This window comes from Erinaceus europaeus, chromosome 2, assembly GCF_950295315.1.
Source record: "Erinaceus europaeus chromosome 2, mEriEur2.1, whole genome shotgun sequence".
Taxonomy (NCBI): Eukaryota; Metazoa; Chordata; class Mammalia; order Eulipotyphla; family Erinaceidae; genus Erinaceus; species Erinaceus europaeus.
The window spans coordinates 9049465-9064749 of NC_080163.1; the positions used below are offsets into that span (position 1 = coordinate 9049465).

The window sequence follows — 15285 nt, forward strand, 5'->3', positions numbered from 1 at the left end:
TCTCCACGGAGAGGTTGAGCAAGGAGGGACAGTAGAACCCCAAAAAAGGTGTGCCTCTTATCAGTCTCCCTGCCTCACAAAGTGCCCCACACTCCTGATACTATGGCAAAAAGTTAAAAAGAAAGGGGGAGATGTTGGGTAGTTGCCATCTCCCCCTGGCTTCTTCTTATCCATATGCCTATATAGGGATTTACTGATCCAAAGGTTTGGTCTATTTACATAAATCACTTTTACATAAAGCACTCCAGGGCATTGGTGGTTCAGTTATAGGATTCTCGCCTGTTCCGCCCCCTCCTTGTCACACTCTGATTCTCACCAGTCACTTTTCTCTCCACCCTCTCTATATCACATCCTGTTTCCACCCTACTTGGAGAGTATAAAAACAGCTGCTCTTCTGATTAAAGACACTTGGAAATTGCTTTCCGGCTCCGAGAGTTCCAGAGTGTATCTCCTGCGGAAGTTGGTGCAGCACGCGTTCCTGATCCCTCTCCCACACAGCAGCCTAGATCAGCTCCAGTTGAGTTCTCTCCAACCCAGAGAGCACCGGCTCGGGAAGAAGTACCCTCAGGCTATCCCGGCAAATTATATATATATATGAAGGTATGGTCACCCGTGTGTCAAAGGCAAGAGGTGGGAAGTGAAGGGTCATGGCTTCTATCCCTATGTGGTGGGGCAGCTATGAGGAAGTTGGGGAAGGGCCATTGGCAGGGTTGGAATGAGGAAGCTGGGGGAGAAGCCTTGGCTTGGATATACCAGGGGCCACTTTAGGTCAAAGGGGCAAGAGAGGACTCTCCTAGCTCCCTCCAGAGGAGGGGACTTGGGGTCGGCTCACTCAGGCCATCGGGGAGTCCAATGGGCTAGTTTCTTCCAGACCATGGTCCCTCCCCAGAAAGTTATTACTACTACTAATTCTACTTCTAACAATAAAAATATTGTTAACTAGCAGGTGAAGCAGGTCTGCAGATGTCTCTTTGTCTCCCTCTCTATCTCCTCTTCATTCTCTGTATCTCTCTTTCCTGTCAAATAGAAAGAAAAAACATGTCAAAGTGTTTTCCAGGAGTTGTGGATTCACAGTGCTGGCACAGAGCCCCAGCAATAACGCTGGAGGCAATTAAAAAAATTAGAGAGAAGATGGAATCATTTGGTAAAAGCTATAAAACAGTCAAGAAAGGGTTGATACCCATAATTTTTTCAGTCATAGTTGGCAGTTGTAATTTTTTAAATTTTTATTTATAAAAAGGAAACACTGACAAAAACCATAGGATAAGAGGGGCACAACTCCACACAATTCCCACCACTGAAACTCTGTATCCCATCCCATCCCATACCCTGATAGCTCCTATTTTTTATCCCTCTGGGAGTATGGGACAGAGGGTCATTGTGGGATGCAGAAGGTGGAAGGTCTGGCTTCTGTAATTTCTTCCCCACTGAACATGGGCGATGACAGGTGGATCCATATTACCAGCCTGCCTCTCTCTTTCCCTAGTGTGGTGGGGCTCTGGGAAAGCAGGGATCCAGGACACATTGGTGGGGTCATCTGCTCTGAGAGGTAGTTGGCATCATGGTAGCATCTGGAACCTGGTGGCTGTAAAAAGAGTTAACACATTGATCCAGACAAATTGTTGACTAATCATATTCATAAAATGATGGAAGAGTTTATATGAAGAATAGTTTATATGAAGGTAGTTAGTAATTTTAAATTTTTTACTAGTGATTTATTGTTAATTTACAAGATTGTAAGATTACTGTGGTATAATTCCATACATTTTGCACCATAAGAGTTCCTTTCTTTATTTTTATATTTTTTAAGAGTGGTTCAACTCCACACAATTCCCACCACCAGAACTCCATATCCCATCCCCTCCCCTGAAAGCTTTCCTAATGTTTAACCTTCCTGAAGCATGGACCCAGGGTCATTATGGGTTGCAGAAGGTGGATGGTCTGGCTTCTGTAGTTTCTTTCCCCCTGAACATGGGCATTAGCAGGTTGTTCCATACTTCCAACCTGTCCACCCTGAGAGTTCTGGGCCCCATCCTGTACATTGGATATTTCTCTGTTCTTTATAACTCTGGGGTATGGACCAAAATTATTTTTAGTGGTGCAGAAGGTGGGAGTCTGCATCTGTAATTGCTTCTCCACTGGATGTAGCAACTGGAAGTTCTATTTGATACATACCCTTAACTTTTTTTTTCACTTTTTAAAATATTATTATACTAGTGATTTACTAATGATCAACAATATTGTGAGATTAGAGAGGTATAACTCTAGGGCCAGGTGGTGGCACACCTGGTTAAGTACACACATTAAAGTGTGCAAGGACACAGGTCCAAGGTCCTGGACCCCAACTGTGTGGGTGGTGGGAAGCTTCACGAGTGGTGAAGTAGGACTATGGGTGTCTCTCTTTCTCTTTCCCTCCCTACCCCCCTCACTCTCAATTTCTCTGTGTCTCTATCCAACAATAAATAAAATACATTTTAAAAGAGGGATATAGTTCCCACCACCAGAGTTCTGTCTCCTAGCCCCTTCTGTATCCTGTCCCCTGCCTGGAAGTGTCCCTACTCTTTACCCCTCTGGGAGTATGGACCAAAGATCTTTATGAGACGCAGAAGGTGGGAGGTCTGCCTTCTGTAATTGCCTCTCAGCTGGCCATGGGTGTTGAACAGCCAATCACTACTTCCAGTCTCTGTCATTTTCTTTTTCTTTCATATTTTGTTAAAAGGGAGAAACTGCCAGTGAAGCCTGATGATGATGACGATGATGATGATGATGATGGCCCCTATCTACTTATTTCATTTCCCCGGCAGGCTCATGGGCTCTGAGCTGTGTAAAGAACCAAATGATTGTAAATATCTTCAGTGATGACTGTTCATCCCATGACTTGTAGCACAGAAAACACCTTATCTAGCCTGGCAGGTTCCAAATACCTGCTCATCACCTAAGAGTTGGACTCACTCAATGGGACACAGATCACTAAGGTTCTCAGCAGAAGACAAGTCAGCCCAGCAGAGAAACCAGAGCCGAGGAGCCATCAGCTCCTGTCAGAGCCCAGCCCTTCCTGCTCCTCTGAGGAGCCCCTGCTGCTCCAGGGACCCTGGGAGGACAGAGCCCCTCTCCCCTGGGCAGTGGTCTCTGTGGGGGCCATTGTGCAAAGTGTGTCACTGTCCTCACAGCCAGCACCTGGGCTCTTTGCATCAGCGTCCCCAGTCCCCAAAGCTGCCCTGTCACTGCCATTCCTGGTGACATGCACACTGGGGCTCAGCAGGGAGGTGAGGTCACTGATCACAAGGTCATATCTCAGGGTCTGGCGGCATCTGCTCACACAGGCAGAGGACGTGGCCCCTTTCCACTGAGTCCACTGTCCCTGCAGCTGCAGAGAGTCGGGACCTCCTGTGCCAGCTCAGGGCAGAGTCTGTAAGGAAGGAGGTACAGCAGGAGTCTGGTGAGTGACTGTCAGATAAGGGTTTCTGTGGGGCTGGGGCTCCAGTTCCAGAGACCCAGGGTGGGAGGTTCCTAAGACTGGAGCTGGGCTGGGAGGAGAAATGGGGCTGCAGACTACACAGCTTGTCCCAGCTGCAGACCATGCTGGCAGGAACTGCTGCCATTATTTCAAACACAAATAACACATGAATGGCTGGCAAGGTGACACAGGGGATAAACCTTGGACTCTCCAGCATGAGGCCCTCAGCTGGACCCTGGCATCATATGTGCCCAGTGATCACCAGTTCTCTTTCCCTCTCTAATTCTCTCATAAGTATGTAAACACATTTGAAAAAACAAATGATGTTTGACTTTCAGATATTTAGTATTTACTGTTTGAAAATCTAACTTCAGTAATTCTTACAGAAACTGAACATCCCTTTTCAATTTGAGAGGAGGTTCCTCTTAGTCCCCCTGTAAAGAGCAGGAAGGACCTACTGCCTTCCAGCAGCAGCTAGTTCAGTCTATAGTGGGAGCATTCACGTCTGAGGAGGAAGATGAGACTGTTTGCTTTCTGCAACTACAAGGTAGGACATTTTGAAAACGTATTTCAGAAAGTAATTTCAAGCAACAATATACCTGATGGTAACTTGTTGTTGTTTATATCCATCTCAATTTTACCTGGCATTTCTATACATGTCCCTTTCCCACCTGTGAAAGCTGTCGTGTTTACCTCCATTCTGCCTCTCTTAAACTAGGGAGGAATTAATACACTCCAAAGAGTGTGGTAATCTGAAGTCTTCACTGCTGCATTTGATCTAAGACTTGTGTGTGTTGTCACATAGTCAGTGTGTCACTAGGCTGCATGAGAACAGGATCTTTCTCTCAGCTCCTGCGCCCTGTGACGTGGCCCCTGGGGTTTTGGTAGAAGAGCCAGTGGGGCTTTTCAAACATGTATCAGCACGTGGACATTCAGCTGACCATGGTCAGAGGAAGCTGCCTTTGCAGTTGACAGCAGCAGCTCAGCTGGGCTCACCAGGGATTTTCAGCTCAATTCAGAATTGACTGATGAAAAACTTGATGCACTATAAGAACAGAATCTGGAAGCTGTCAAAACTGTCAGGAAGTCCTGTCAAGTCACATGGAATGTATAAGAGACAGTGAGATCACAGCCTAGCACTCCTGGTGCCCCAGCTGTCCTGACTGAGGAGTGTGGAGAGGGGCTGAATGTCCTGCCTTTGCCACAAGCTGCCCCATAATTCTCTGAACCATGTGTTTCTGACAGAGGCTTCCTCATCCATGTCTCATCTCTGTCCCTCTGCCCAGAGAAGTGACAGGAGAGCCCATGTCTCAGCTCTGAGTTCTTTATACTACACAGTGCACTGTGTTCTGTGAGGGATTTACAAAGTGTTATTGAAAGGTCACTAACATCAGTGGTTAAAACTTTACCAGGAACCAGCAGAATAGTTCACTTAGACTATACACCTGCCTTGCCACGTTGTGATCTAACTTTGAGTCTGGCCGCTGCTTCAGTGCAGGAAACATCAGTGCTGTGATATCTTTCCCTTTTCCATGTCTGTCTCTGTCCCTTGCTTTATATCAGAAAAAGCCTGGAGCTTGAAGTCCCAGCAGCATAGTCAGTGGCTTCCAGCTCCCTTGCCGCCTGCACAGCCTGTCTCCCTGCTGCTCTGAGCATGAAGGGGAACGGCCATCATCTGGAAACCAGAATGTCCTCTGGGCATGTGGCAGTGGGACTCGTCTTTGCATTCCAGACCTTAGTGGGGTCTCTGGGGAACTGCTGTCTGCTTTTCCACTACCTCTCCCTCCACTTCTCTGAGCTCAGGGCGAGGCCCACAGACGTGATTCTCAGACACCTGACCATCGCCAACTCCATGGTCATTCTCTCCAAAGGAGTCACACAGACCATGGCAGCTTTGGGGGTGACAGACTTCCTCAGTGATTTGGGCTGCAAACTTGTCTTCTACCTTCACAGGGTCGGCAGGGGGGTTTCCATGGGCACCACCTGCCTCTTGAGTGTGTGTCAGATGGTCACCATCAGCCCCTGGACCTCCAGGTGGGCCCAGCACAAAAACAGGGCTGCCCAGAACACTGAGCGCTACACAGTCCTGACCTGGATATTCAGCCTTTCTATCAACCTTGTGACTACTCTAGGAATGAGCAGGAGTTCAAACAGTGAGAACATCACAAATAGAATATTTCTTGATTATTGCTCTGTGACATTTCAATATGGATTGTCAACCCCTCTCATTGCAGCACTGTTCTCAGTTCCTGACGCGCTGTCTCTGGGCCTCATGACCTGGGCTAGTGGCTCCATGGTCTCCATGCTCCACAGGCACAAGCAGCAGGTCCAGCACCTTCACAGAGCTCATGTCACCCACAGAGCTGCCCCTGAGACCAGGGCCACACAGAGTATCCTGGTGCTGGTCAGCACCTTTGTCACCTGCTATGCCCTGTCCTGCACCTGTCACCTCTGCATTGCTCTGTCAAAGCATCCCAGCTGGTGGATGGTGAACTTCTCTGCTCTACTGGCCGCATCTTTCCCCACTCTCAGCCCCTTCCTCCTCATGAGCTGGCGCTACAGGCTGTGTGGGCCATGCCGTGTCTGTGTGAAGAACACTAACCCCCAGTATAGTTAGGAAAGTGTCACTGATATGCTTTGGTGCAACAATGCTTCTTCCACTCTTCCTCAGAGCTCTCAAGATGAGCACTGATCGGGACACAGTCAAACAGTGAAGAATCAGCTTTGCTCCTGTTAGAAAGCATTCAAGAGTAACAGTGACAGCAAGGGGGGACAGTTCATTCTTGTGTCATCACATGAATGAATTTTAACAAGCTTGACAGTGGAAACAGCCTATGTCTGCTTTAATAAGACAGGTCATCATAAAATATTCTGGGCGTGATGATCTGTGTTGGCTGCAATATGACAAATTGAATATCGGCATGTCCTCTCTCATGGACACTGTGGAATGGAGGGGAGCCTGTGCAATGATTGTCCAAGGTGCTGAAGAGTTACTGAGCCCTCAGAGCAAGGAGGTGTCCTGGGGCAGCATGGGAGTCACTTCACAGGTGGTGAAGCAGGTCTGCATGTGTCGATCTTTCTCTCAACCTCTCTGTCTTCTCCTTCTCTCTCAATTTCTCTCTGCCCTATCTGTCAACAATAGTAACTACAACAATAAAAAAAGCAAGAGCAACAAAAGAGAATAAATAAATAATAATAAAATGAAGAAGTTTGACCCGGACTACAGCAGATACTGCAAGGCTGGCTTTCTGATTAAATATATCAGGTTCACAGTAAAAATGATCAGGTGCTTGTTTCACATGAGCTGTGTTTTCAGTTATGTAGACGTTTCCTTATTTTCTTTTTCTTTTTTTTTTTTATTAAAAGGAAGCATTGACAAAACCATAGGGATAAATGGTGTACAACTGCATACAATAACCACAGCCAGATCAATATACCACCCCTCCCCTGAAAGATTTCCGATTCTATATCCCTCTGGGAGTATGGACCTAAGGTCATTGTGGCGTGCAGAAGGTGAAGGTCTGGCTTCTATAATGGCTTCCCTGCCGAACATGGGCACTGACAGGTTGAACCATACTCACAGTCCGCCTCTCTCTTTCCCTTGTGTGGTGGGGCTCTGGGGAAGCAGAGCTCCAGGACACATTGGTGGGGTCGTCTGCCCAGGGTAGTCTTTACTCCTTTTGGGATTGACTCTTAGCCATGTCGGTAAACCGAGTATCTGGGGGCATTCTTGATCCTCAGCATGAAAGAGCTTTATGAAGCGCATTCTCTCACACTGAGGACATATTAATTGTAGCTGTGTCTCAAGCAACATTACCTGACTTTCAATACTGAGCCCTCAGAACAGAGAAACATTCAATTCTCCTAATTGCATGTGATGTTTGTTACTGCACATGTAAGGATGCACATAAAAGAGACACATCTTCAGAAAGATCTCCTTCTTCTTCTAGCATTTTCCAGAAAAATCTCCTGTGAAATAGTAGCACTGTTATGGGCCAGCAAGTTCCCAGATTTGGGAAGGGATCGGGTTTGTTCATTTTTTTTTAGTTTCCCCCCTTTATTGGAGGAATAATGTTTTATATTTGATAGTAAATACAATAGTTTGTACAGCATAAGATTTCTCAGTTTTCCACATAAGAAAACAACCCCCACGAGGTCTTCTGCCAGCCTTTTCCTGCACTTGTATTCTCCCCCACACACCCCAGAGTCTTTTACTTTGATCCAAAACACCATCTCCAGTGCAGGTTCTGCTTAGTGTCTTCTCCTCTGATCTTGTTTTTCAACTTCTGCCTGTGGGGAAATTGAGAGGAGTCTCACAAAGCACCCTGCATTCCTGATACTATGGCCTATCTACATAATTATTGTTTTGCATCAAAAATCCCCACCCATTCCATTCCCTTGATCTATCTTCTTTCTACCCTCAAGACCCTCCCTGCATGCAGGCTAATATTAATCCTACCAGTGAAAACCCTTGCAACAGTTACTAAGGAAGTTTCTTTTTTTAATTATTTTTATTTTCATTTAAGAAAGAATTAATTAACAAAACCATAGGGTAGGAGGGGTACAACTCCACACAATTCCCACCACCAAATCTCCATATCCCATCCCCTCCCCAGATAGCTTTCCCACTCTCTGTCCCTCTGGGAGCATGGACCCATGGTCATTGTGGGTTGCAGAAGGTAGAAGGTCTGGTTTCTGTAATTGCTTCCCCGCTGAACATGGGTGTTGACTGGTCAGTCCATACTCCCAGTCTGCCTCTCTCTTTCCCTAGTAGGGTGGGTCTCTGGGGAAGCAGAGCTCCAAGACACATTGGTGGGGTCTTCAGTCCCGGGAAGTCAGGCCGGCATCCTGATGACATCTGGAACCTAGTGACTGAAAAGAGAGTTAACATACAAAGCCAAACAAATTGTTGAGCAATCATGGACCCAAAGCTTGGAATAGTGGAGAGGAAGTGTTAGGGGGGTACTCACTGCATACTCTAGTGTACTTCTGCTTTCAGATATATATTTTGCAGTAGTTTGTGGATATGTGTAAACATAAGCTATCTCTCACAGAAACTGGTGTATATCTAGGTTTTGGGACTTTGTTAGAAAGTGAACCATCTGAGATGGAATTAGAGTATACTATGAAAGGAAAGGCTTCACCTGAGTAATGAAGCTGAAGGTTGTCATTCCACATGTGAAGTCTCTGGACACAGTCTGAAGTGAAGCATGTTGAGGTGGCAATCATTGTGTTGATTAGGTTGTGATTGGCAGATGCAATATTATTTGATATGGATTGGGAGAGGCATATGGGAAAGTGGGCCCTATTCAAGGGTTCCAGGACTGGGGGAAGTAGAGGCTCTATAGTGGAGATGTGAGGTTCCTGCTGTCTTAGGGTTCCAAAAGACAATGGATAGTTAATGTTATCATCACATTATTTGGTTATTGGGTTAACTTTGAAAAGTCCTTTTGTTAGGGTTTGCTGTACAGTACCCAGTATCTTGTATATAGCTGTGCTATTGGTTGCTTCTGATCTACTTTCTCTAGGTTTTGATAGAGTCTGCATGTCAATTACACAGCCTATATATTAAAAAGATTCAGTCTGTGTTTAAAAAAACTTTGAGACATACAATTAATTTTCCCCCTCTCATATTAATTAACTAGTGATTTATATGACTACATTTTACTAGGAGTGTACATAAACACCATTCCCACCACCGAAAGACTGTGACCCATCCACCCACCCACCCCCACCCCCCAATGGCCGAGGAAGCTGCATGTCTCCCCCTCACCACAGGGTTTTTACTTTGGTGCCCTACTTACAATTTGCTCAGGTCCTGCTTTTAGTTTCCCTTTCAGATCTTCTTACTCAACTTCTGTTGATGAGTGGGATCATCCCATACTCATCTTTAACTTTCTGACTTATCTCACTTAAAATAATTCCTTCTAGCTCTGTCCAAGATGGGTCAGAGAAGGTGGGTTCATTGTTCTTGATAGCTGCATAGTATTCCATTGTGTATATAGACCACAGCTTTCTCAGCCACTCATCTGTTGTTGGGCACCTGGGTTGCTTCCAGGTTTTAGCTATTGTGAATTGTGCTGCTATAAACATAGGAGTAAACACCTCTTTTTGGTTGGGTGTTATGGAGTCCTTGGGGTATAACCCCAGGAGAGGAATTACTGGATCATATGGAAGGTCCCCACCCATTCCATTCCTTTGATCTATCTTCTTTCTACCCTCAAGACCCTCCCTGCATGCAGGCTAATATTAATCCTACCAGTGAAAACCCTTGCAGCAGTTGCTAAGGAAGTTTCTACATGCCCTACCCCTTTGCCTTTCTCTGCCCTTTTACTTTTCTGACTTGCCGCTTCCAGGTCTGTTCTTTAAAAGACTCGGCTCTCTGGTCAATAAAGATTTCGCATTGCCAAGTGGCCACTTGTTTGGTTCCTGAGTCATCTCCCTCCAGTCACTGCGTGAGTAGCAGCCCAGGCTGGCTCTGGTCAAGTTCTCTCCAACCCAGAGAGTACTGTTAATTTCACAAGGAGTAGGATATGATATTCTCTTTTCTTTTTTGTTTGTTTTACTTTTTTGCACATCCTTTAAACTTTACATTTTATTTTTATTAGTGAATAATTACTAATTTACCAAATTACAAGACAACAGAAGTACAACTCCACAGCAATCCCACCACCAGAGTTCTGGATCCCCAATCCCTCCATTGTGAGCTACAGCAGTTCTCTGGGACTCTGAGCCCCAGCAATCACCCTGGTGGGAAAATGAAAGTAACTGTCTGTACTGGGCACCTGAGTCTGTGGAAACACTCTGGGCCACACAGATGAGTTGCGGTGTGATGCTTCATAAGAACCTTGGCAGAGCTTAGAAAATGGGTTTGAAATCAGCCACAGGACCTTTGGAATATAACTAAAATATGCCTACTAGCCGGCTACACACTGGAGGGCCCCCTACTCTTCTTCTGCACTATTCCAGCCTCTGGTTCATGATTACTCAACAACTTGTTTGGTTCTATATGTTAACTCTCTTTTGAGCCACCAGGTTCCAGATGCTAGCATGATGCCAACTAGTTTTCCCTGGACAGACAACCCCACCAATGTGTCCTTGAGCTCAGATACCCCAGAACTGTGCCCCACTAGAGAAAGAGAGAGGCATGTTGGGATTATAGACCCTCCTGTCAATGCCCATGTTCAGTGGAGAAGCAATTGCAGAAGGCAGACCTTCCACCTTCTGCACTCCATAATGACCCTGGGTACATACCCCCAGAGGGATACAGAATAGGAAAGCTATCAAGGTAGGGGATAGGATACGGAGCTATGATGGTGGGAATTGTGTGGAGTTGTATCCCTCTTATCCCGTAGTCTTGTCAATATTCCATTTTATATATAAAAAATGATCAAAATTAAAAGTAAATTCCAGGGGTAGTCTTATTCAGCACAGGCTGGGGAAGAAAGGCAGAAGTATCATTAGCTGCAGCTGTGACTTAGAAGAAAAGGTAGCTGGGAAGACAGATCTTGGTTATACAAGTTGGTATAATATAAAGTTCAGCAAATCACCAGAGTTTTCAGCAGAAAACAAGTCAGCTCAGCAGAGAAGCCAGGAACCCAGGAGCCATCAGCTCCTGTCAGAGTCCAGCCCTTCCTGCTCATCTGAGGAGCCCCTGTTGCTCCAGGGACCCTGGGAGGACAGAGAGCCCCTCTCCCCTGGGCAGTGGTCTCTGTGGGGGTCATTGTGCAAAGTGTGTCACTGTCCTCACAGCCAGCACCTGAGCTCTTCCTATCAGCTTCCCCAGTCCCCAAGGCTTCCCTGTCACTGACACTCCTAGTGACATGCTCACTGGGGCTGAGCAGGGAGGTGAGGTCACAGATCACAAGGCCATATCTCGGGGACTGGCTGCATCTGCTCACACAGGCAGAGGCCGTGGCCCCTTGCCACCGAGTCCCCTGTCCCTGCAGGGCATAGAGCCGGGACCTCCTGTGCCAGCTCAGGGCAGAGTCTGTAAGGAAGGAGGTGCAACAGGAGTCTAGTGAGTGACTGTCAGCTAAGGGGTTCTGTGGGGACAGGGCTCCAGTCCCAGTGACAAAGAGATAGAGGGTGACATCCTCTGTTTATTACCCAACACTGCATGTCCCTCTCTCCTCTTCTTTCCTCCCTCACTCTCCCTTTCCCTAACAAAGAAACGAGTCTCTTCAGGTGGACCTTAACTTTTTAAATGATTTCTCAGTATTCCTAACAGAACACACCAATACCACTTTCTGGAGTGGTGCCTGGAATTCCCAGGGCCAATAACCAAGAGCAGGAGGGTGGGCTGGGACCCTGGGACCCACTGCCCTGATGGAAAGACAGTGTCAGGGAATTGAAACTTTTTCTCTAACACCTGCTTGCACTGCTGTTCAGTCAGACAGACTCTGTCACTTCTGGAGGCCTCCTGTGTCAGCTCCTTATCCCGGATTCTCCCTTGAGCTAAGACATCGCAGGTAAGCGATAAAATTGTACCTGCTGCAGACGTCAGTGGCTGGGGGCCTGTTGTGCTTTCTGCTGCTTTTACTGCTTTGCTAATATTTTTGTACAAATCACTCGACAAGTAACTCTTCATGTCTTTACTTCTCAATCTGAATTCTTTTTTTTCTTTTTTATTTAAGAAAGGATTAATTAACAAAACCATAGGGTAGGAGGGGTACAACTCCACACAATTCCCACCACCCAATCTCCATATCCCACCACTAATAGCTTTCCCTGAATTCTTAAGGGTTTTTTTTTTAAATCATGAATGGATGCTGGACTTTATCAAATGTTTTTTCTACATCAGCTGATAAGTTCATGTGTATTTTGAATTTTTTTTGGTATGTTGGATTACATTGATTCACCTGCAAGTGCTGAACCATCCCTGTTTCCCAGGGAAGAATCACCCCTGATCACAGTGGATTATTCTCTTAATATATGGTGGGATTCCAGTAGCCAAGACTTTTTTAGAGAATCAATTTTTGTCAGGGATGTAGGTCTCTAGTTTTGTTTGTTTGTTTGTTATTTTTGGAGGAATCCTTTTCAGTTTTAGGGACCAAAGTGATATATTAGCCTCATAAGAGATGTTTGAGAGTATTCCCTCTTGTTCCATTTTCTGGAAGAGTTTAAGGAAAATACCTCACTCTACACAAGGTTTCACAAGTCTTGCCCAACTGCTCTTTAGTTCACAAAGGTATGAAAAGAGAGTTCTGTGGGGTTAGATAAGAATTCATCTGTCTCAATAATAACAACTTAAATTGTTTACATAATGTTTTATGTCTTGTAGATCACATAGAATGGGACTCAGTGAGGAGGGATTGTTCAGCACCATGACCTGTGACATTGTTCTTGTGACCCTGACATGACAGTGAACCAGGGTCTCTGTGACAGTGAATGGCCAGTCAGCTGTGTGTTGTGCAGGTCCGTGTGGGCAGGGGCAGGACTCTAATCACAGTCTACAGAAACATGTCTTTGTAATGAAATGGTAACTAGGATTTTCAACTATGATTGTGATGTTTACTGACAGAATTCTCACACATGAAAAGAAAATGACAATAACAAAAATTTGAATATGTGTTGTGTGAATAACATGACCCACTCAAAGAAAGAAACCGCTAGACAGAACTGACTCATCTGAGTCCCAGATGTCCCCGCTGAGGAGTGTGGAAAGGGGAGAGTTCTGGTTTTACCATCATTCCCCTCCCACTCTGCTGCTGAACCCCGTGAGTCTTCTCATCTGTGTCTAATCTTCATCCCTCTGCACAGTAAGATGAGAGGAACTTGTGTCTGTGGAGAAACCAGTCTGAACATCTCTGATCTTGTCTGATCTTGGAAATCAAGCAGGGAGGGGCAAGGCTCGTTAGCATCTGGATAGGAGACACTAGCCTCTGTGGCATGGTCATGAACACAATGACATTGCCCTGAGCCCAGTGCCTCAAGGAGAAATACAGACTCAGTGCTAGTGAAATGCCAGCAGAGGTGGAGATTCCACTGTGTCAGTGCAAATGACAAATTGTCCAAAGGATATTCTGTACTGACTGAAGAATATTGAATTTCAGAGAACACTGTCCCTCTGCCTCCTGCCTTCTGTTCCCTGCAGGCTTCTCTGACAGGAAGGCAGACAGCTGTCACCCAGAAGCCAGCTGAATGGCCTCACAGCACACAGCACTGGGACTCCTCTTTGCTTTGCAGACCTCAGTGGGGACATTGGGGAATTACTTCCTGATTTACCACTATGTCTCCCTGTCCCTCACAGGACACGGGGTGAGGCCCACAGACGTGATTCTCAGACACCTGACCATTGCCAACTCTGTGGTCATTCTCTCTAGGGGAGTCACACAGACCATGGCAGCTTTGGGGGTTACAGACATCCTCAGTGATTTGGGCTGCAAACTTGTCTTCTACCTTCACAGGGTGGGCAGGGGTGTTTCCATGGGCACCACCTGCCTCCTGAGTGTGTGTCAGATGATCACCATCAGTCCCTGGACCTCCAGGTGGGCCCAGCACAAAGACAGGGCTGCCCACAACACTGAGCGCTACACACTCCTCATCTGGATACTGCACCTGTCAGTCAACTACGTTATTTTAGCAAGTATGACTAGTACACTGAGAAGCAAAAACATGACACATAAACAGGATTTTGGATATTGTTCTGCCACATTTAAAGGTGGAATCATAGCTTCACTCTACAGTGCACTGTTCTCAGTCCTTGACGCGCTGTCTCTGGGCCTCATGCTCTGGGCCAGTGGCTCCATGGTCTCCATGCTCCACAGGCACAAGAAGCAGGTCCAGCACCTTCACAGAGATCGTGTCACCCCCAGAGCTGCCCCTGAGACCAGGGCCACCCAGAGCATCCTGGTGCTGGTCAGCACCTTTGTCACTTGCGACACCCTCTCCTCCACCTGTCACCTCTGCGTTACTCTGTCAAAAAATCCCAGATGGTGGATGGTGAACCTCTCTGCTCTACTGGCTGCATCTTTCCCCACTGTCAGCCCCTTCCTCATCATGAGCCGGAGCTCCAGGCTGTGTGGGCCCTGCCGTGTCTGCATGAGGGACTCGACTCCCCACCACTGTCATGAGGAAGGTGGACTTTCTGTGCTTTTGCACAGTATTGAGTCCATCCTCAGATGCCCCTGCTTTATTGTTCTCCTATCAGAACACAATCAACAAGGCTGAGATGCTATCTAATGCTCAACATTTCAAATAAAATATAGTGTATTGGGATGTAAACACAATTTTTTGGCATTTTATTTTTATTAATATCTTTATTTAGTGGACTAAGACAGTCAAAAATAGAGAGGGATGCAGAAGGCAGATAGAATAATGTTTATGTAAAGTGACTCTCATGCCTGAGGCTCCAAAGTCCCAGATCCCAGATTCAATCCCCAGTACCACCATGAACCAGAGCTGAGCAGTGCTCTGGTAAGAAAAGAAAGAAAGAAAGAAAGAAAGAAAGAAAGAAAGAAAGAAAGAAAGAAAGAAAGAAAGATAGATAGAAAGACAGAAAGAAAGAAATTGAGATGGAAGGGGGAGACATAAAGGGAGAAAGTCAGAGAAATATATGCAGCCCTGCTTCACCACATGCAAAGCTACCCCACTGCAGGTGAGAACTGGGGGCTCAAACCAGGTCTTTGCACATTGTAACATGTGTGCGCAGCCAAGTGCACCACCACTGGACCCCAACATTTTCTTAATTCTTTATTTGCCCACAGAGTTATTGCTGGGTCATGGGGCCTGCACAGTGAATCATTATTCCCAGTGCTTATTATTACTCTTTTAACTTAATCTTTTCATTTTGATAGAAATATAGAAATTGAGAGAGAAGGTGGAGA

General features: G+C 46.1%; 1 protein-coding gene and 1 long non-coding RNA gene across 2 annotated transcripts in view; both read left to right on the forward strand.

The window, feature by feature from the left end:
• The window catches only part of LOC132536905 (uncharacterized), a 48213-nt gene extending 35042 nt beyond the window's left edge, over window positions 1-13171 (forward strand). Inside the window, exon 3 of the long non-coding RNA XR_009548437.1 lies at window positions 12741-13171. This is a non-coding gene — a long non-coding RNA (uncharacterized LOC132536905). The remainder of the gene's footprint in view (window positions 1-12740) is intronic.
• Window positions 5145-6074, forward strand: LOC132536879 (vomeronasal type-1 receptor 4-like). The gene has a single exon (XM_060186357.1). It carries the CDS (start codon window positions 5145-5147, stop codon window positions 6072-6074), a length of 930 nt encoding a protein of 309 aa, XP_060042340.1.
• Window positions 13172-15285: the final 2114 nt, after the last annotated feature.